Source organism: Mobula hypostoma, chromosome 1 (assembly GCF_963921235.1).
Source record: "Mobula hypostoma chromosome 1, sMobHyp1.1, whole genome shotgun sequence".
In the NCBI taxonomy this organism is placed as follows: Eukaryota; Metazoa; Chordata; class Chondrichthyes; order Myliobatiformes; family Myliobatidae; genus Mobula; species Mobula hypostoma.
The window spans coordinates 47,683,025-47,706,951 of NC_086097.1; the positions used below are offsets into that span (position 1 = coordinate 47,683,025).

General features: G+C 40.8%; 1 protein-coding gene across 2 annotated transcripts in view; it reads right to left on the bottom strand.

Moving 5' to 3' along the window:
• ppp1r13bb (protein phosphatase 1, regulatory subunit 13Bb) overlaps positions 1 to 12,793 on the bottom strand; it is a 99,751-nt gene extending 86,958 nt beyond the window's left edge. Inside the window, exon 1 of one of the 2 annotated variants that reach the window (XM_063047962.1) lies at positions 12,032 to 12,793. In XM_063047962.1, coding sequence (XP_062904032.1) covers positions 12,032 to 12,040 — 9 coding nt within the window. In that variant the 5' untranslated portion in view covers positions 12,041 to 12,793. The remainder of the gene's footprint in view (positions 1 to 12,031) is intronic. The other variant, XM_063047950.1, reaches the window with a different exon arrangement.
• Positions 12,794 to 23,927: the final 11,134 nt, after the last annotated feature.

The window sequence follows — 23,927 nt, forward strand, 5'->3', positions numbered from 1 at the left end:
TAAACTTCTGTTAAATAACTGGCTTAAGCCAAAAATGGAATTTAATTTTTCTAAATGTAGGCTTGGTAAATTTAAATACAGGTTGTAAATTGATTTTAATTGATTCTGTTTACAACATGAAAATTTATTGACAATCTTGAATAGTAAAGGGACTAAAAAACTACAAGCCAAAGCAATATGAATAAAAAATATAACCCAAGAGAATTTTATACGTGACTTGGAAAGAAAACAGTTTCTTACCAAGTGACATGATCAGGGTCAAATATAGATCTAGCATGTGAAACCTGTGCTTGTTTTTTTTGCTGCACAAATGCTCAATTCTGGGTCAAACCAGAGATAAGCACACATGGATTTCACCTTCAACTGAAATAAGACAATTTCTATCCTTGCTTTTGATGCTTGTTAAACAAAAACAAAAGCTTGCTCACACATGTAAGAAGTTGAAAACTACAGCAAATTGTTCATTGCCTTCCAATGAATAGAAGACGACTTTTCTTACACAGAAATCCAAAACTTGTCCAGGAACAGGTCAGTAAATCTCACTGAGTGCACAGACTGCAGCTCACAAAGTCCTTCCTCTTCTTTCAAATTCAAGTTCTCAGGCTGAGCAGAAGATTCAGAGAAAGGGTCTCTCACTTATGTTGAAAGGGAGGAAAAATACTGTTCAATTTTGTTCTGCAGTTCTTCGAGGTGGTTTTCAATAAGATTTGAGACTTTCTGACATCCTTCTTTACTGTCAAGCCCAAGTAGCAGTGGAAACATTTGAAGATTTCCTTTTGTAACATAATTTTTCCAAAGATTCAGTTTTCTTTTAAATCCAACCTACACAATCCATGTCTACAACAACAGCAAAACAGCAGGCCAGCAGCTGAGTCACGGCATGTAAAAAAATTCCTTCTTTAGAACGAGAATTTCCCTCTAATTTTCTGCTACACGAGTAGAGTTTGCTCGCTCCCACAAGTCATTCAGTGGCGCGCAAGGGGAATTTGGGGGTGGTAATTTGGGAGGGAGAGGCTGACATCACAGCCCAAGTTGGGTGAGTTAATTCAATGCTCAGAAAACACACTTCACACTTCTGATCAGCCAACTGTCCTACGCTCCGTACAATGCGGCGCTCACCAATTATCAACAGCCACCCGCATCAAAAACTGAGAATGGACTCAACCAAATAAACATTGTCCTACTGTGCAGTGCCATACAGGGCTGAAAGAACTCTAACGAGATTGCTAACGGGGCTGCTCAGTCACTGCCCACCGCAGTGAGTGCTGCAATTTTAAAAAAAAATCACCATCTCTCACAGAACCCCTAGCGACCTCACGCAGAACCCTGGATGAGAAACCCTGCTTTATAGAATAACCAAGTATTCTTTATACCAGCAGCAAAGTGCATGATATCACTGGTATAAATATCTGTTTATTTATACCAATAACCCCAAAAAAACCTATGAATCTATAATAGCATGATACCTTCTTGCTCTGAGAGTTTTGATGATCTGACTGGTTATAGTATGAAAGTTAGGAAGTAAATGAAAGAGAATCAGTTAAAATTGAAATACCACAGAATCTAAATTTTAAAATGTTTATTTTCCAAAGTCAGCCTTTAAATTCATAAAGCAATAGTTATAGTGCCGCAATCTGAATAATTTAATCAGCTGTCCATCAAAAAAGTTGATCAGCAAGGTCATTGGTCTGTTATCATTGCTATACTGTTAAAACTCAAACATTTGGTCTTTGTAAATATCACAAATCTGAAACTATGTTACCTCTCAAACTATTTCTTTGTTAATCTTCATTTTCAATGACACGGAGAAGTTCAGTGGCCAAATGCTGAATTTCAATAAACACAAGTTAACCAAATTCCAGACATAATCAATTGTAAAAATTCAATAGAGAGTGCATGTTTGCAGCAAACGAGAAGTATACAAGCTTCTCTGTTACAGAACCTGGGCCTCTGTACCTCCCTCTGCAATTGGATCCTTAACTTCCTAGCCGGAAGACCACAATCTGTGCGGATTGGTGATAACATCTCCTCCTCACTGTTGATCAACACTGGTGCACCTCCGGGGTTGTGAGCTTAGCCCACTGCCCTACTCTCAGTATACACATGACTATGTGGCTAGGCACAGCTCAAATACCATCTATAAATTTGCTGACGATACAGTCATTGTTGGTAGAATCTCAGGTGGTGATGAGAGGGCATACAGGAGTGAGATATGCCAACTAGTGGAGTGGTGTTGCAGCAACAACCTTGCATTCAATGTCAGTAAGATGAAAGAGCTGATTGTGGACTTCAGGAAGGGTAAGACGAAGGAACACATACCAATCAACAGAGGGATCAGAAGTGGAGAGAGTGAGCAGTTTCAAGTTCCTGGGTGTCAAAATCTCTGAGGACCTAACCTGCTCCCAACATATCAATGCAGTTATAAAGAAGGCAAGACAGTGACTATACTTCATTAGAAGTTTGAAGAGATTCAGTATATCAACAAATACACTCAAAAACTTCTATAGTTGTACCATGGAAAGCACTCTGACAGGCTGCATCACTGTCTGGTATGGGGGTGGGGGGCTACTGCACAGGACCGAAAGAAGCTGCAGAGGGTTGCAAGTTTAGTCAGCTCCATCTTAGGTACCAGCCTACAAAGTACTCAGGATATCTTCAAGGAGCAGTGTCTCAGAAAGGCAGCGTCCATTATTAAGGACCTCCAGCACCCAGGGCATGCCCTTTTCTCACTGTTACCATCAGGTAGGAGGTACAGAAGCCTGAAAGCACACATTCAGCAATTCAGGAATAGCTTCTTCCCCTCTGCCATCCGATTCCTAAATGGACATTGAACCCTTGAACACTACCTCACCTTGTTAGTATATATTATTTGTTTTTTTTTGCACTATTTTTAATCTATTGCATATATGTACGCTGTAATTGATTTATTATTTTTCTTCTATATTATGTACTGCATTGAACTGCTACTGCTAAGTTAGTAAATTTAACGACACATGCCGGTGATAATAAACCTGATTCTAAATGTAGTAAAATGGTAGCTTCAGATTAAAATCTGTCACGAGCCTTGTGGCCCATCAAGCCGGTGTTTATGCCGATTTCCATGGCATGAAGCGACTGAGTGTTTGAGACTCTCTCCCCCACCCCCACCCCCCAGATTGGACATCAGTCTATTGTGAGGTTAACCCCCAGAATTTTTGCCGGTACCCATTCTCAGGTGGGTAGACAGGAGCGTTGTGTGGTTAAGTGCCTTGCTCAAAAACACACACACGCTGCCCCGGCTGAGGCTCACACCCATGACCTTCAGATCACTAGTCCAACGCCCTAACCACTTGGCCACATGCCACACCAATTTCACGACATGCCGGTGATAATAAACTTGATTCTGAATTTAGTAAAATGGTACTGTAGCTTCGTCATGAAAAAGCTACAACAATGACACTTAGCAGGTGCACTATTTATCTATTTGCTTCAATTCAATTAAAAACGAAGTTAACAACGAACCCACATTAAAAAAATTTGAGCACTCTTCCACAGCTTTAAACACCTGTCAAAAATCAAATCTGTATCCAAAGACCATGCTCATAACAGACTAGGTTATCTACTGATGACAGCTGAATTTGTTCGAATAGGGTCACCCACAAATAACAGATGTGGATATTAAATGGAGAGCCCAACAACATAATGTTAGTCATGACTTGAGGAGTGGTTAAGGTCTTAACTCAGCTGACTTTATTTAGCTTTTAAACTGAAGTTAATATCAAAATTAACATTTCTCTGGAAATATTTTAAGTAAAAGTCTGAAAATGCCAGAAGGAAAAAAACATTCACAATATTTTAACCATCCAACTGACCCTTATTTTGAATTTTTAGTGATTCAAAGAATTGCTCATTTCCCCTCAAACCATTACCTATAGCTTCATTCCCCATTCCACCGCACCTCTGCAATTTCCTTCAGCCTTGAATGATTATACATGCACCAGTCTTTTCACCCCACTGTGTACAAGCATCCAATAAAATCTTCTCCAGCTTTCCATTTAAAAAAAATCATTTGACTTCCAGCATATTTTGTTTCAGATTCACAGTAGAGTGTTGATTTTATATCATTCGATCCAGCTGCAAGCTCTTTCAACTGTGCTCCTTCGCTTATTGTTCATTACTTAACTCCTTTATTCAACTCTTCTCATTAAGAATCCTCAATCATTCAGTCCAAAGATTATTTCAGTAGAATGTAGGTTGTACTTGCAAGTCTAGTTAGCAGTGAATTACCTTCTTAACCCACTACATTTTACATAATTAATGTTGTCTCACAGAACAATTAGGTAGGGAATTCCAATATTATGTTTCTCCAATTGCCAAATAAATGCCAGCCTGAAAATAATAGCATCCAATTGTTAAAGTACTAGAATAAGAGATTTCTTAAAATATGGTTAAGTTAAGAAATCTCAACTTCAGAGGAAGCATGGAGTAACTTAAAAATGCTTTGTTTTAAAATCTATCCAAAAATCTTTTTTGATCTTAAAGATTTTACATTAGAAGTCATATCCCATACTGTATTTGAATTTTGCTCAGCTATTTGTACCCATTGGCCCTGTGGCTCAGAAGGGTAGGGAAAGGAAGAGGATGGCAGCAGTAATAGGGGACTCTATAGTTAGGGGGTCAGGCAGACAATTCTGTGGACGCAGGAAAGAAACTCAGATGGTAGTTTGCCTCCCAGGTGCCAGGGTCCAGGATGTTTCAGATTGCGTCCAAGATATCCTGCAGTGGGAGGGAGAACAGCCAGAGATCATGGCACATATTGGTACCAATGACATAGGTAGGAAAAGCAAAGAGGTCCTGAAAAAAGACTACAGCGAGTTAGGAAGGAAGTTGAGAAGCAGGACCACAAAGTTAGTAATCTTGGGATTACTGCCTGTGCCACGCGACAGTAAGTTTAAACTAGAATTGTTGGGGGGTGGGAACCGAACTGAAGAGACTGAGGAAGTAGGAGGTTGGCTCACAAATAGAGAAAGCTTGTAGACAGTGCAAGAGGGAGGATAGGCAGGTGATAGAGAAGGGACGCTCTCAGACCGAAGGTTTGAGATGTGTCTATTTTATCTTAAGGATTATTGTGAACAAAGCGGATGAGCTTAGAGCGTGGATCAGTACTTGGAGATATGATGTGGTGGCCATTACAGAGACTTGGATGGCTCAGGGACAGGAATAGTTACTTCAAGTGCTGGGGTTTAGATGCTTCAGAGAGTTACAGGGAAGGAGGCAAAAGAGGCAGGGGTGTGGCAGTGTTGATCAGAGATAGCGTCATGGCTGCAGAAAAGATGGATGCCATGGAGGTATTGTCTACGGAGTCTCTGTGGGTGGGGGTTAGGAACAAGAAAGGGTCAATATTTCTACTGGGTGTTTTTTTTTAAATATAGGCTGCCCAATAGTAACAGGGGTATCAAGGAGCAGATAGGGAAACAGATCCTGTAAAGGTGTAATAATAGCAGAGTTGCCGTGATGGGAGATTTTAATTTCCCAAATATCGATTGGCATCTCCCTAGAGCAAGGGATTTAGATGGGATGGAGTTTGTTAGGTGTGTTCAGGATGGTTTCTTGACACGATATGTACATAAGCCAACAAGAAGAGAGGCTGTACTTGATTTGATATTGGGAAATGAACCTGGTCAGGTGTCAGATCTCTCAGTGGGAGAGCATTTTGGAGATAGTGATCATAATTCTATCTTCTTTACCATAGCATTGGTGAGAGATAGGAACAGACAAGTTAGAAAAGCCTTTAATTGGAGGAAGGGGAATTATGAGGCTATCAGGCAAGAAACTGGAGGCTTAAATTGGAAACAAATGTTCTCAGGGAAAAGTACGGAAGAAACGTGGCAACTATTCAGGGGATATTTGTGTGGAGTTCTGCATAGGTATGCTCCAATGAGGCAGCGAGGTCATGGTAGGGGTACAGGAACTGTGTACAAAGGCTATAATAAATCTAGTCAAGAAAAGAAAAGCTTACAAAAGGTTCAGAGAGCTAGGCAATATTAGAGATCTAGAAGATTATAAGGCTATTAGGAAGGAGCTTAAGAAGGAAATTAGGAGAGCCAGAAGGGGCCATGAGAAGGCCCTGGCGGGCAGGATTAAGGAAAACCCCAAGGTATTCTACAAGTATGTGAAGAGTAAAAGGATAAGATGTGAAAGGATAGGACCTATCAAGTGTGACAGTGGGAAAGTATGTATGGAAACAGAGGAAATAGCGGAGGTACTTAATGAATACTTGACTTCAGTATTCACTATGGAAAAGGATCTTGGTGATTGTAGAGATGACTTGCAGCAGACTGAAAAGCTTGAGCATGTAGATATTAAGAAAGAGGATGTGCTAGAGCTTTTGGAAAGCATCGTTGGATAAATCGCCGGGACCGGATGAGATGTACCCCAGGCTACTGTGGGAGGCAAAGGATGAGATTGCTGAGCCTCTGGCGATGATCTTTGCATCATCAATGGGGACGGGAGAGGTTCTGGAGATTGGAGGGTTGCAGATGTTGTTTCTTTATTCAAGAAAGGGAGTAGAGATAGCCCAGGAAATTATACACCAGTAAGTCTTAGCTCAGTGGTTGGTAAGTTGATGGAGAAGATCCTGACAGGCAGGATTTATGAACATTTGGAGAGGTATAATATGATTAGGAGTAGGCAGCACGGCTTTGTAAAGGGTAGGTCATGCCTTACGAGCCTGATTGAATTTTGAGGATGTGACTGAACACATTGATGAAGGAAGAACAGTAGATTTCAGCAAGGCATTTGCTAAGGCAGTGGTCCCCAATCTCCAGGCCACGAAGCATGCAGGGGTGCAGAGGTAGCCGGGACGCACCCAGCACATCTTTAAGAAAAAAACCGAAATAAACAAACTAATTAATTAGGTGCCGCCCAGCACGTAAATGTCAGCCCAGATCACAGGCAATTGCCAATTGCGTAGAGCAAGCCTCTGATCTGGGCCGACATTCACGTGCCGGGCGGCACCTAATTAATTAGCTTGCTTTTTTCTTAAAGATGTGCTGGGTGTGTCCCAGCTACCACTGCACACTTTGCAGCTCAGTATTGGTCCACGGCTCAGAGGTTGGGGACCACTGTGCTAAGGTACCCCATGCAAGGCTTATTGAGAAAGTAAGGAGGCATGGGATCCAAGGGGACATTGTTCTGTGGATCCAAAACTGGCTTGCCCACAGAAGGCAAAAAGTGGTTGTGAATGGGTCATATTCTGCATGGAGGTCAGTCACCAGTGGAGTGCTTCAGGGATCTGTCCTGGGACCCTTACTCTTCACGATTTTTATAAATGACCTGGATGAGGAAGTGGACGGATAGGTTAGTAAGTTTGCTGATAACACAAAGATTGGAGGTGTTGTGGATAGTGTGGAGGGCTGTCAGGGGTTACAGCGGGACATTGATAGGATGCAAAACTGGGCTGAAAAGCAGCAGATGGAGTTCAACCAGAAGTGGTTCATTTTGGTAGGTCAAATATGATGGCAGAATATAGTATTAATGGCAAGACTCTTGGCAGTGTGGAGGATCAGAGGGATCTTGGGGTCCAAGTCCATAAAGCAACTGCGCACCCAAAGCAGCTGCGCAGGTTGACTCTGTGGTTAAGAAGGCATACGGTGTATTGGCCTTCATCAATCGTGGAATTGAATTTAGGAGCCGAGAGGTAATGTTGCAGCTATATAGGACCCTGGTCAGACTCCACTTGGAGTACTGTGTTCAGTTCTGGTCGCCTCAATACAGGAAGGACGTGGAAGCCATAGAAAGTGTGCAGAGGAGATTTACAAGGATGTTGCCTGGATTGGGGAGCACGCCTTATGAGAATAGGTTGAGCCAACTCAGCCTTTTCTCCATGGAGCGATGGAGGATGAGAGGTGACCTGATAGAGTTGTACAAGATGATGAGAGGCATTAATCGTGTGGATAGTCAGAGGCTTTTCCCCCCAGGGCTGAAATGGTTGCCACAAGAGGATACAGGTTTAAGGTGCTGAGGAGTAGGTACAGAGATGTCAGGGGTACGTTGTTTGTTTGTTGTTGGTTTTTTTTTTACACAGAGAGTGGTGAGTGTGTGGAATGGGCTGCTGGCAATGGTGGTGGAGGCATATACGATAGGGTCTTTTAAGAGACTTTAGATAAGTACATGGAGCTCAGTAAGATAGAGGGCTAGAGGTAAGCCTAGTAATTTCTAAGGTAGGGACATGTTTGGCACAACTCTGTGGGCCGAAGGGCCCATATTATGCTGTAGGTTTTCTATGTCTCATTACAAAGTTCTGGACAACTCTAGACATTACAATTTTAAATATCATTTACGTCAGAACTTTAAAGCACATTTGTTAGAGAAGCAACATATTCCTGATACCACGTGTACACACAGTGGCACATTTTACAAGCTGTGAGCTGATGTTCCAGCTTTTAAAGTTCAAAGTAAATTTATTGTCAAAGTATAAGTAAGTCACTATATACAACCCTAAGATTCCTTTTCTTGCAGGCATACTCAAATCGATAATAGAGAAACAACCATAGAAACAATGAGACACTCCACCAACTTGGGCATTACACTATTATGCAAAAGACAACAAACTGTGCAAATACAAATGAGATAAATAAGCAATAGATATCGAGAGCATGAGATGAAGAATCCTTAAAAGTGAGTCCATAGGTTCTGGTGCATTTCAGTGATGGGCAAGTAAAGCTATCCTCTTTTGTTCAAGAGCCCGATAGTTGAGAGGTAATCACTGTTCCTGAATCTGGAGGTGCGAGTCCTGAGGCTCCTGTACTGTCATCCTGATGGCAGTAGTGTGAACAGAACATGATCTAGGTGGTGGGAGTCCCTGATGATGGATGCTTCTTTCCTGCGACAACACTCTGTGTGGATGTTCTGTGTTGGGGAGAGCTTTACCCAGGATGGACTGGGACACATCTTCTACTTTTTGTAAGATTATCCATTCAACGGCATTGGTGTTTCCATACCAGGCTGTCATTCAGCCAGTCAATACACTGCCCACCACACATCTCTAGACGTTTGTCACCAAGTTGTAGAGGACATGCCAAAACTTCACAAACTCCTAAGGAAGTAGAGGCACTGCCGTGTTGTGTTCTTTTTACAGATACACTCACGTGCTGGGCCCAGGACAGATCCTCTGAAATGATAACACCGAGGAACTTAAAGTTGCTGACCCTCTCCACTTCTGAACATCCAATGAGGACTGGCTCACAGTCCTCTGGTTTCCTTCTCCTGAAGTCAATAATCAGCTCCTTGGTCTTGGTGACATTGGGCAACAGGTTGTTGTGGCATCACTCAGTCAGCCTTTCAATCTCCCTCCTATATGCTGATCTCACTACCTTTGATTCAGCCTATGGCAGTGGTGTCATTGGCAAACTTGAATATGTCATTGGCACTATTGTTAGCCACACAGTCCTAAGTGTAAAGTCAATAGAGCAGGGGGCAAGCACACAGTCCTGCGGTGCACCCATGCTGCTGGTCATTGAGGAAGGTTACCACATTCTTCTTCAGCATTGATACAAGTGAAGCTGGATTGAAGCAGGTGGGTACCTCAGACAGCCAGAGAGAGAAGTTAAAGATCTCAATGAATACTCTCGCTAGTGGATCAGCACAGGTCTTATTACTTTTGATAAGTTATTAGTCAAATGTTAAGCAACTTCACATACTGTGGGATGCACCTTAACCAGTCAATATGAAATTATACCCAACATATGGGAACTGAATTTATATACTTCTTTTGCACAAGGGTGGAAGTGCAAGATTAGAAATTACTTAAACAGCCATTTTTCAAATGATTCCCTCCTCATATACTGAAGACAACTATATGTCTGTTAATAGTGTCATGGAGTAAAGAAATCTAGCCCGCTGTGTCCACACTGACTTTATTGCCCATTTACACTAATCCCATTTGCCTTCATTTGGGCCATGTCATTTTATGCCTTGCTTTTGAAATGTCTCCCAAAAAAAGTGCTTTAATGAGGTCATAGAGCCTGTACAGTGCTATACTGTTTTTCAGCCAACATCGTTGTGTCAACCCTTTAATCTCTGATCCCACTTGACTTCAGAAGAAAAAACAAGACTTACCTGTCTAGTTTCTCTGCATAACTAAAGTCCAGGTTAAATCTAAAGTCCCAGTAAGTGCCTTAGCACAATCAAATCTTTCTACAGTGTGGCAACCAAACAAGCACATATTACTCTAAGTGTACTCTAAACAAAGTGTTTAGTGAAGTTGTGATACAATGTCCTGGTTTTATATCCTTTGTCTTGATTTATAAGACAAGCAGACTTTGCCACTCTTTGACTAGCACCTGTTGCCACTTTCAAGGAGCTATGGGCTTGGACCATGTCTTTTTTCATCAGTGGTCGCAATCTGCAAGATAACCAATTTCTGCCACATCAGTGATACAGTATTTTCAGAGCTATTCATCTGTAGCTCCCACACCAAAAATTTGCAAAATGGTTAGCAGCTGGGTATCAAATTGTGCAACCATTTATAAAACACTTAAAGATAAAACTTTTCAAAGTTGCTGGTGAACGCAGCAGGCCAGACAGCATCTCTAGGAAGAGGTACAGTCGTCCTGACGAAGGGTCTCGGCCTGAAACGTCGACTGTTCCTCTTCCTAGAGATGCTACCTGGCCTGCCACATTCACCAGCAACTTTGATGTGTGTTGCTTGAATTTCCAGCATCTGCAGAATTCCTGTTGTTGCGAAGATAAAACTTTGTTACTTTACAATTTAAACATAAAGGAACTAGATGTGCAATGCATAAACCAACTGATGCCAAATTACACACATCACTAGTGATAACAAGTTAGAGCATTTGTGTTGCTAATTCAAAAAACATTCATTGACAGTTTTGCATCACTCATTACGGGACTGACGCAGGGACTTGAGGCATCCACCATCCCCCTCTACAGATGCTGCCTGACTTGGCAAGTTCCTCCAGCAGCCTGTTTATTTGCTCACAATAATGTAATCTTAGTTAACAGAAAACATTAGCAACATCTGACCAAACTATGTATCTTAATCGAAATAACAGTATCAATAAACCATATTTTTTCAAACCAAGCAAAATCAGAACAAAAAAGGACATAATGAGACAAAAACAGAAGTACTCAAATAATCAGATATTTATTACTTTTCCCAAACAGAGAAAGCACAGAAAGACTCTCTGAAATTCAAGTATATCCTTGGCCCACATTTTCTGTTGAAGTGACAAAAAAAAAGCTCCTATTATATTTACAGTATACACATACTTCAGAATCAGTTACCATCTGCACATGAAACTTAAAACAAAAAATTACAGACTACAAAATCTGGAGAAAGTAAAAGACCCTGTCAGAATTAAATCACCAAATTTCTAAGTTAATAAATATACTTAAATATTATGCAACTCTATACAACATCTTGATATGAACATAAAAGCTTATACCATAGAGCTGTACAAATATTTCCACATTGTTACCACTTACAACATCTGGTAGAAATTTTGATAAAACAAAAAATCTGTACACTATATTGTGGAGGCTTATTATTTGCTAGCACATTAAAAACATAAAGATTAAATGCCTTTTAAATCCAGAATAGACATAATTTACAATCCTTGCAATCAATAGATTCGACTTTTGCACCCTAGTTTAAAATGTCTAAAAAATTAAGTTACTTGATATTTTAGCTACCGTTTAAAATCTTGATAATATAATTTAAATTATAAAAAAAACATTTTAGAAGACAGATTAGAAGTACATGTAACCACCTCACCAGGCAAGTATTAATGTTCTTTGTTTTTAAATCAATAGTCAATTACCAATTAAATCATTTAACTATATTCAATTAACATACAATACTGGTAAAAAGTAGTTCACTATACTACTTCCGTCAGTATTTTCCTTTGACATCGTGCCTTTGAGCTCACCTCCGTGGTTAGGAGAATATTTCTGCAAGAATTGTGAGCGATTTTCCAATTATGTCAGCTCACGTTAGTAAATCCTAGAATGAAACGCGTCAAATACTCACCGGCATCATTTTGGAAAGGTTTCAATAAAATTCCCCTATGCGGACAAAACCTTCAATTTCTCCTGGTCCCAGGTCACCTCAGCGGCCGGCCAGCAGGCAGCTGAAAGGGGAAGGGTCTGTCTAACTGGGACACGAGTCTAACTCCAGGCCGCTGCTGCCTTCACGCTCAGAGACGTGGGTGGCGATTTAAAAAACCAGGAGGCAAGTGTGGCAATTGCTGAAGAAGGTGTCAGCTGTTGACTCGGACAAGGGGCGGGGGATCTTAGCTCTCAGTCCCCGATTTAACACCCACTTTCGGTTGACGCTCGGTTTCGCCCAGGCGTGCCGCCGACACCGAAGCTACACCCCTCCCTCAACACTCGGGAGCGCGAGGCCCAGTCAGCTGACCTTCGATCGTGGCGTCATCGAAAGTTAGGCGGGCGAGCGTGCAGGTAGGTACTGTATTGTGGCTGCGCGGAGATTGGCGACTCCAATTTGCACCGCCTCCAAGCTTATTAGAACCGCACCCGTCACTCTCCTGCAATGTTTCACTAGCGCTTGCAACCTCCGCTACTCTGATTTTTAAATCAATCTAATAACCAGGAAACAGCGCCACGAGTTGTGCATCTGTTTGGAAATGTGAACTAATTATCTCCTGTGGGTTTGTAGGCTGAGTAATGCAGAGGGAGGTGTGGGACAATTGCATTGCAGCATCTCCCGACGTCGCAGGGTCCCATGCACACAGATCGCCACCTGCCGCCCTCGGACGCTTTAAACCAAAAAGTCGTTCGCTCAGCAGATTAATTAATCTTTTACGATTAAAGAAATTATAGCAAAAACATGAAGAGATTATAGAAAAACACATGACAAAACTGATAGCGTATTTGTGATCTAGCTTGTATAATTGTAACAAAAGATGTTTTAGAAGCAAAAATGTTAACTGTTTTAGTTGTATTTTAGGTAAATTTACAAATAGAATCGTAGAATGCCCGTTGCGGAGAATCTTGCTCTTTACCAACCGTTAAATCTTACAACATTTGCCCCGATTACTAAATGCATCAATTAAAACTTGATGGATACCAGTTGCCTTAACATGGGAGGCGTAATTCTTCACTTTTAATTCTCTTTTAATTGTGCTATTCCGCTTCATTTTACAATGAGTAACAACGATTAGACGTCTTCAGTAATTAAAACATACTAACCTGAGGTTATATAAATTAAGGCAATCGTCGAACAATCATAATTTTTTAAATAATCACTTATGATTTGGAATGCTGTTATTGAAAGTGGTGCAAGTAGATTCAATAACATTAAAAGGGGAATTGAATAAATACATAAAGGAGCAGACTGGGTTATATTGGTTTATTTATAACAGACACTCATCTGCTATGTTCTAATTTACGCAATGTACTACAAGTTTCAATATTCGTGGGCAGCTTTGGATGTACTGACATTGCTTAACATTTTTTTGCTAAAAATAGGGTTGGGTGGAGGATAAGCATATTTTAAATAGCTGAACCATGTTAAGGGCTTAATGAAATGAGACACTGAACTGCTTCCACCCAGTCTCGCACAATTAGATCTTCGAAAAATAAGTAATCAAAATAATGAATATCTAGCTCTTGCCTCCACTGACTTGTGCCAGGCATTTTATGAAATTGAAATACATACAAAAAATTATTGTTCAAGAAAAGTCGAAAGTGAAAAGGGGCAATTTATGACAGCAGTATTGTCTGATGAGAAAAACTGAAGGGATTAGCAAACTATCAAAACTATGGAGGAAGATAATAATAAAATATTTCAGTTACAGCAATATGTTTGGAAATATTGCTTCAGGAATTTACCAGGGAAATGGGACCAATAAACAATACATTAAGTAGTAACATAATTGCATTTAAAACAAATAGGATGCATTACGCAAACTATTCAAACACAGGACAGATCAACCCCGTGCCAAACATAAAAGTTGCTGGTGAACGCAGCAGACCAAGCAGCATCTATAGGAAGAGGTACAGTCGATGTTTCAAGCCGAGACCCTTCATCAGGACTAACTGACAGAAGAGCTAGTAAGAGATTTGAAAGTGGGAGGGGGAGATCCAAAATGATAGAAGACAGGAGGGGGAGGGATGGAGCCAAGAGCTGGACAGTGATTGGCAAAAGGGATGAGAGGATCATGGGACGGGAGGCCTAGGGAGAATGGGGGAAGCCCAGAGGATGGGCAATAACAGATGGGGTATGAGGGGGAGGTGGGGCATTGGCAGAAGTTTGAGAAGTCAATGTTCATGCCATCAGCTTGGAGGCTACCCAGATGGAATATAAGGTGTTGTTCCTCCAGCCTGAGTGTGGCTTCATCTTTACAGTAGAGGAGGCCGTGGATAGACCTATCAGAATGGGAATGGGACGTGAAATTAAAACGTGTGCCCACTGGGAGATCCTGCTTTCTCTGGCAGACAGAGCGTAAGTGTTTAGCAAAATGGTCTCCCAGTCTGCGTTGGGTCTCGCCAATATATAGAAGGCTGCATCGGGAGCACCGGACGCAGTATATCACCCCAGTCGACTCACAGGTGAAGTGATGCCTCACCTGGAAGGACTGTCTGGGTCCCTGAATGGTAGTGAGGGAGGAAGTGTTGGAGGTGGCAGAAGTTACAGAGAATTATATGTTGGACCCGGAGGCTGGTTAGATTAGATTATGAGGACACGCAGTCCTCTTTTATTGTCATTTAGTAATGCATGCATTAAGAAATGATACAATAGGTGAGGACAAGGGGAACCCTATTCCTAGTGGGGTGGCGGGAGGATGGGGTGAGAGCAGAGACATCACTATTAGTGGATAGTTAATGCATTACTTATATTTAAGGATCAACAGTTAGCCCAGCCCCAGTGGTGGAAAAAAAGAATGAGGCTTGACAGGTAAGATCTAGATATGAGTTTTAGATTAAGGGGTTGCCCACTTAATAAGGAATTTGAGGCAGAACTAGTGAATAGCTTAGGCTGGAATAAACATATTTTTGAACTCTTTATTTATGGATAACAGGAAAAAAGCTAGGAGAGTGCTGCTGGGGCTAACATGAAATCAGCCATGACGTTTAATGATAAAGCTACTGGGGCCGAATCGCCAATTCCTAATCCTTACAAATTCTGATGAGACTACAGACAGTTCTGTTTTTCATATTCTGAAATGGATGGATACACTGGCCAGGGTGCAGAGATTTACAAAGGATAATACCAGTAATAAGTGGTAGGACAAAGATGAGGGGAAAAAATGGAATGCAAAATCAAGCAACACACACAAAATGCTGGTGTAACGCAGCAGGCCAGGCAGCATCTATAGGAAGTAGTACAGTCAACGTTTCGGGCCAAGACCCTTCACCAAAATCAATGTTGTCATGACCCATTTCTGCACCAGAAATCCCATGTAATCTTATGCAGAAGTCCATTTAAAAACAAAACTGCATCTCAAAAGCATCATTTTATTAGTATTATCATTGCATAAACATGCATGGGGGCATCACATTTGTACAAAACAAATAATCTTCCGGATAATATTCATTCTTCTGTAACCATTTCGATCAGTGATAGCTTACAGGCTTTCAACATCCAGTTGCATCAATGTCCTTGACTAGAAGATTCTAGATATAACAAGGAAAGCATCAATAGAACTTTTGTACATCAAACTAAATGTCATTTTATCTTTGTTAAGAAAACAAAGTAGTATATCCTATTGAAAACAGTCCAGGAAGTACCAGAAGCAAAAACATTTAAGAGGTTTTGAACCTCTTGTCATTAGTGGATATTTGATTAACTTAATACCCTTTCACATGAGTTCTTCATTCTGTGGTTTGTAATTTTTACATTTCAATACAAGTCATGAAAGAATTAAGGAAGGAGTAACACTAAAAGGAGAGGAAAAAACATAAAGATAATTAAGTCATTTTAGTGCAGGGAGGAGAAAACCCATTTCCCTTTCTCCCAAGCTATGATGTCTCAGGCATTTAGTACAGACAATACAAGAACACATTTCAAATCTTTGTAATGCTTTTTAAGTCCAAGTTTTTGGTTCTGCAAATTGAATGAAACTGTGTTTGGAAATATCAGCTATTGTTTTAAAAATTCAAGTAAAAATTGAACTCTTATCCAGGAAGTTCTATGAATCATTGTTAAATTATTCATTTCGAAAAAGATCCTGTATTTACATGCCATCTTTCACATTCTCAATGTCCTGAGAATTTTCACAGCTGGTTAATTATGCTTGAAATATCACGAAGTATATATGGACAGACATGAAATCACTTTCAGACTTCAGAGTTCCACAGCATGGAGTTATTGGTGGTAATTTTTATTCACCCTTGATTCACTCAAAGTTAGATTCAGGTCCAGTAATTAAATTGATTCACATCCACACCTAGTTACATTGACATTCCATTCAGAAGCTCCAGTTACATTTTATCCATATGAAATACTGACAAGAGAACTCGCAATACATTTTCCAATAACATTGTAGGACCTTGCACAAATACTTCAGAGCCTCAATTTAACCTGTCATCTGAAGATTCAACTTTGAAGGTTACACACTCAACTTCTACAATGGCTTAAACTGCACATCTTTTGATTTGGTGTTCTTGTACAACTATTGCAAGCGCAACAAACCCTTAAGGAGTGGGTGGAAGGAGAGACAATGATAAGCAGCTAATCCAGTGACATATAATTGCGGTATGATCATTTTATTAAGCAACAATATCCAACTATTCTTTTATTAAGATTACTGAAGACGCCAATGAAAAATTGTTTCTCCAGTGATCAAACATGTATATTTGAGAATAAACATGCTGCCATTGAAGTCTAATCATAGATTGTCACCTCTAGATTAGACATTCCAAAGATTCTTGCTAGTCTTTTGCTCTACCAAAAACTTCAATCTTCTACTATCTCGCCATCAAAATTCCATTTTATATCGGATACATTTTTCCCCTTAATTCACCATCCTTAAGTAAATAAATTTAAATACTTTCCCCCCTTTTTCCTAATGCCTTTCCCAAAAAAACTCCTGAAAAATTGACTTTAACCCTTTTTTTGGCGACTAGTTTTGATCCCCCATTACCAAGTGTGGAGTAATAGTGCTACTAGGAAGCCATGACAAGTTTACACTGATGCTTTGAAATTACACAGATTCAACTCAAGTATAAAAATTAATGGAATCAATTCTACTAAGATATTTTGATTTTGGACAGACAATTGAAAATTAGATCATAAATACTTACTGCCTTTTACTGCCTTTTTACCTGCAAAACAAAGTACCATTTAGTGCTATGCAAGTGAAGCATTTCTAAAATGATACTATAAATTGTTAAACAAGAAAAAAAATCAAAGTTTTTGCTTAAATTAAGGTTAATTAATGTGCCAAAACAAGTTTGTTTGTAAAGTAAAATCAAAACAAAAAATGTTGGAGATACTCAGCAGGTTGAAGACCCTTCATCAGATTTTATTTTTCATTTTTTTGGTCTGCAAAATACTTCCTTGTACAAAACTAACCCAATTCAACAGCATCTGCAGATTTTTTGTTTCCAATTCAGCTCCAAATTTATTGGTCTTTCCATTCCAAATTAGTTGTAGAATACAATAAAATAAGGGTACAACCTTTGAATTGTGTAATTTTAGTGAAAGAACTTCTGAAGTGCATGGTAATCTGTCTGACAATTTCCAGTTAACATGAGATTTTTTTAATGAGGAAGAGTGAAGAGAATAGACAACTGTAAATGTAGATTCGTGTCTTGGTGTCCTCTGAAGCATTAATGGGCAATACTAGATTGCATTTACACCACAACCTATTCTCTCACATTAATATCTGTTGTCACTGAAAAATCTATTCCCAGACAATTTACAATAGCCAATTAATCTACCAGCATGTCTTGGAATATGAGAGATCATTGGAGCAGCAGGCAGATATCCACCAGGTTACATGATATCCATACAGACAGCATCAGGGGTCAAAACTTGAATCTAGATTGCTGGAACCGTGAGCCATCTTCTCTGTGTGAGTTGCAATAAGAAGGGTTTCGGCCCCAAATGGACCGTACTTTTTTCCCCATTGATGCTGCCTGGCCAGCTGAGTTTCTCCAGCATTTTGTGTGTGTTGCTCCGATTTCCAGCATCTGCAGTATTTCTTTCGTTTGTGATACAAAGTGTTCACTCGTCTTTTGTTTGGGGTGAAGGAAAAATCAGAATAAATTGATAGAATTACAATCATCTACTTAGCATCGTTACAATGGTACATCTGGGCATCAACTGTGGTTAATTTTATGATTTTTGACTGCATTTTTCTCATTTGTGTTGCGAACTGATGGAGTATCTGCTGGTTGACACTAACATTCTCCAGTTGATTGAAAACTATTACTATTTAACTAATATTTTAGACGTAAATTTATACAAAGCAGCAAATATAGATGATAATTGAAATAATTTACCCATTGTGAAATATTAAACATTGAATTTGGAAAGAATAACTACTGCAGAGAGTGTTCAAAACCACTGTTGATAATCTGCAAGTTATTAGAAATAAACTGCAATTGCTTTTTAAACATGAACTATTTTAGCTAACACTTTTTGTTTGGTTCAGAATCTTAATTAACTTTTACAGTAATGTAATTTCTTGCTTTATTCTCAAATAACTCACTATTATCTCTCCCCCCCCCCCACACCTTCTTCTTCAGGCTTCTTTCCCCCTTCCTTTCCAGTCCTGATGAAGGGTATCGACCCAAAAGTTCGAATACTTATTCATTTCCATAGGTGCTGGCCTGCCCTGCTGAGTTCCTGTTTTTATTTATAGCTCAGCATTTTCGCCATCTGCAGAATCGCGTGTTAATGCTACGACTATTCCAACAATCACACACGCCTATGCATTTTCACCGCAACCAATTCTCTCATCTGCGCCCACCCCACAATCTATTCCAGGGCGGTTTACAATGGCCAATTAATCTATCGACATGTCCTTGGAATTACGAGAAATCATTTGAGCAGCTAGCGGATATCTGCTAGGTCACAGGAACAACGTGCGACATCCATACAGAGGTCAAATTTGAACCTTAATTATTGGAACCGTGAGCCATCTACTACTTGTAACATCACTACCAAAACGCCGTTGAAAAATTCAACATTCCCAGTTTTACGGAAGAGATAGCAGGTCCCGCGGAGTAGGTGTCGTTCAACGCAGATCAGACATCGGCTGCACTGAACAATGTTCATAAATTTCATACCCTGCAAAGGCAATTTTTAAAACTCTTATGACACTCACCTCCATATGATATCTTGTAGAATAAGACTGCTGTCACAGCTAAACTAGGCCATAATTCCCGGTAAGCTAAAGCATAAGGTTTCATTTTAAACCACCACTCTGCAACAGCTCGACCAGCCATCGTCTGCGGGTTAAAACGAGAGTTAACTTTGTGGATTCAGCGAGGAAGGAAGACAATTCCCCTCAAGAGACTGGGGAAGATCAAATCTTAAAATCGCTATGCTATAACACAATCATTAAATGAAAATTACAGTAAACTTGGCTTCACTACAAACAGAATCCCCTCTGGCCTGCAGCTGGTGGAACCCTTAGCCGGCTCGGCGCTCAAACTACAAGGGCCCAGAGGAAGCAATCTCGCGAGTTAGGTGAATCATCAGCTTCTCAGTGAAATTCAAGTCACTCGCCATTACTATCAATCACAGCAAATGTAATATAACCCACCACCCAGCGTATTACACTTAGTGAACGACAACCTACATGATACTCCGGTAAATACCCAGTCGTTCCCTCACGCCCAAGGTCAGTAACCAGTGAAGGCCCCAGGTCCCAACTCGTCGCCGCCCGCGACAGCGCCTCTCTAGGTTACAAGTCGCAATGGAGGAACTGTCTTGGAGAAATGTTATTTCTGATTGGCTGGTTATAAAGGTGTGTAAATAGGTATTTATTCGTGGAAAAACTCATTGCAAATATTAATTTGATAACATTGATAGATGTTATTGGTGTTGAATGAGGATGTATTAAGAACTTTGATCCCAGGGGCTCACACAAAATGCTGGAGGAACTCAGCAGGCCAGGCAGCATCTATGGAAAAGAGTACAGTCGACGGTTCAGGCCGAAACCCTTCCCCAGTCCTGATGAAGGGTCTCGGCCCAAAATGTTGATAATACTCCTTCCTATGGATGCTGCCTGGCCTGCTCAATTCTTCCAGCATTTTGTGCATGCTGTTTGGATTTCCAGCATCTGCAGATCTTCTCTTGTTTGTAATTGGATCCCCGTAGGTTTCCTTTGCAATATTTTTCATTTCAAGCGAAGTTGGTATAGTTAAAAAGGGCAAGAAGTGCAGCCACCGTACGGGCTCAGAGGGGAAGGACCACCATGTTGGGTTCGACTCCTGCTGGAGAAGGAGGGGCCGGGTTGGGGGAGGAAAATCTTCATGGGGGATTAGAGGTGCAGAGGGTCAACCACTTTGAATTTCTAGGTGTTATAATTTCAGAAGATCTGTCCTGAGTCCAGCAGGAAGTGGAATTACGAAGAAAGCACAGGAGCACCTCTACTTCCTTAGAAGTCTGTGAAGATTCAGTATGTTATCTAAATCTTTGACAAACTTCTGTAGATGTGCAATGGAGAGCATATTGACTGGCTGCATCACAGCCTGGTATGGAAACATCAATGTCCCTGAACAGAAAGATCTACAAAAAGTAGTAGATACAGCCCAGTCCATCTCAGGTAAAGCCTTCCCAACAAATAAGCACATTTACATAGAGCGCAGTCCCACGAAAGCAGCATCCATCATCAGAGACCTCACCACTGAGGCCATGCTCTCTTTTTGCTGTTACCATTGGGAAGGAAGTATAAAAATCTCAGAGCTCACACCACCAGGTTCAGGAACATTTATTACCCCTCAATCATCAGGCTCTTGAACTAGAAGGGATAACATAACTCACCACAAAACTGAACTGTTTCCACAAACTATGGACTCTTCATTTCATGTTCGTGATATTCATTGCTTATTTAGCTTTTTTTAATTGTTTCTTTGTAGTTACTGTGAATGCCTGCAAAAATGTCTTGGGGTTGTATATAATGATATATATGTATTTTAATATTAAATGTACTTTGGACTTTGAATTATTATTGTAGCAGTATACCACCATAGCGTGTGTATGAATGTGATAGAACAGTAAGGAAAACATCGCCTCTGACTATAAAGAATGAAAAGGCATTGAATGGTTTATTCTTGTAAATAATTTTGTATTATGAATAAAGTTTATTTTGTTTTAAAAAAAATTGAAGAAACCATGAGTTCTTTCCCTGCGTTTTCTTAGAATGTCAAAATAATTGGGGCAGAACCACCAGGATTTTCTTCCTTTAATTTTGTTGTCAGGCATCAACAAATCAATAAATCAACTTCTGGAATCTAACTGCAAGGCGTGATTGCTGAAAAAACACTTGAAACAAATAATATAACTCCATTAGCAGAAGGAGTGAGAGTTTATATATAGTCAACTAGACAGATGCAGAACTTGGGTTTTCTCCAGAATGTTGATAATCCTAAAAGTATTGGAAGTTTCCATGTGGAGATCAATGCCAGACTATGAACACTCGGCTGAAGTACTGTGGAGTTGTGGTTACCATATCAAATGATTTGTTTTTGTGTCTATTTTCCAAACTACGGACAAAATTGGCTTATAGGACATATGTGAAAATGAGGGCAGCTGAATGAACTTAATGTCAAAAAGAGTCGTGTTCCAGTAATATATCTTTGAAAGAATTCTTGGTTTTTATCTGCTTCTGACATTCTGTTGATGTAGGTAAGACCTTGTCAGAGCAGCTTCTTTGCTCACTGAAGCTTGCCTGCTTATTTGTAAAGTTAAGATTTGACACTGAGAACCTTAAATGCGATGTAAACATGGGATAAGTGGGCTTCTGAATCACAAAATCCCTGTTTCTAAGTCAAATCACAAACAAGAGAAAATCAACAGATGCTGGAAATCCGAGCAACATGCAAAAAATGCTGGAGGAACTCAGCAGGCCAGGCAACATCTATGGAAACAAGTACAGTTGATGTCTCGAGCTGAAGTCCTGCCTAAGGGTTTCAGCTTGAAACATTGACTGTACTTTTTTTCCCATAAAATGCTCCTTGGCCTGCTGAGTTCCTCCAGCATTTTGTGTGTTACCTTATTTGTAAGTGTTGGTATTGGGCATGTACCTTTTTAGGGTTGTTGTGTGGGTTTCCTCATTTCATGATGGCAATCACTTTTGAGAAGTGTCTCAGAGTTTATGAACTAAAAAGCCACAGCATAATCTGAGACCTCCCTCCCCTTTCTAGATCTTTCTGTCTGTCTCTGGAGACAGGTTATACAGCTTATCCACTGATGTCTACTATAAGCCTACTGATTCTCACAGCTATCTGGACTATTCCTCTTCTCACTCTGTCTCTTGCAAAAACGCCATCCCCTCCTCGCAATTCCTCCGTCTCCGCCGCATCTGCTCTCAGGATGAGGCTTTTCATTCTAGGACGAGGGAGATGTCTTCCTTTTTTAAAGAAAGGGGCTTCCCTTCCTCCACTATCAACTCTGCTCTTAAACGCATCTTCCCCAATTCACGTACATCTGCTCTCACTCCATCCTCCCGCCACCCCACTAGGAATAGGGTTCCCCCGGTCCTCACCTACCACCCCACCAGCCTCCGGGTCCAACATATTATTCTCCGTAATTTCCGCCACCTCCAACGGGATCCCACCACTAAGCACATCTTTCCCTCCCCCCATCTCTCTGCATTCCGCAGGGATCGCTCCCTACACAACTCCCTTGTCCATTCGTCCCCCCCATCCCTCCCCACTGATCTCCCTCCTGGCACTTATCCGTGTAAGCGGAACAAGTGCTACACATGCCCTTACACTTCCTCCCTTACCACCATTCAGGGCCCCAAACAGTCCTTCCAGGTGAGGCAACACTTCACCTGTGAGTCGACTGGGGTGATATACTGCGTCTGGTGCTCCCGATGTGGCCTTTTATATATTGGCGAAACCCGACGCAGACTGGGAGACCGCTTTGCTGAACATCTACGCTCTGTCCACCAGAGAAAGCAGGATCTCCCAGTGGCCATACATTTTAATTCCACATCCCATTCCCATTCTGACATGTCTATCCACGGCCTCCTCTACTGTAAAGATGAAGCCACACTCAGGTTGGAGGAACAACACCTTATATTCCGTCTGGGAAGCCTCCAACCTGCTGACATGAACATCGACTTCTCTAACTTCCGCTAGGCCCCACCTTCCCCTCGTACCCCATCTGTTACTTATTTTTATGTACACATTCTTTCTCTCACTCTCCTTTTTCTCCCTCTGTCCCTCTGAATATACCTCTTGCCCATCCTCTGGGTCCCCCCCCCACCTCCTTGTCTTTCTTCCCAGACCTCCTGTCCCATGATCCTCTCGTATCCCCTTTTGCCTACCACCTGTCCAGCTCTTGGCTCTATCCCTCCCTCTCCTGTCTTCTCCTATCATTTTGGATCTCCCCCCCACTCCAACTTTCAAATCTCTTACTCACTCTTCCTTCAGTTAGTCCTGACGAAGGGTCTCGGCCTGAAACGTCGACTGCACCTCTTCCTAGAGATGCTGCCTGGCCTGCTGCGTTCACCAGCAACTTTGATGTGTGTTGCTTGAATTTCCAGCATCTGCAGAATTCCTGTTGTTTCCATCTTTTATTAGTACAGTTCAGACCACAATCTTTGTCTTGAAATGTGTTTGTACTTTTGGCATTTTAACTGCATAGATAAATAAAAATCAAGAAGTGTAAGAGAGTTGACCAAGTGTAATTACATCAAAATTCACTCCCTCCCTCCGTGAGTTATAATTATGTACGTACTTAATATTGGCATCTTTGTCTTTAAGGTAACCAAATTCTG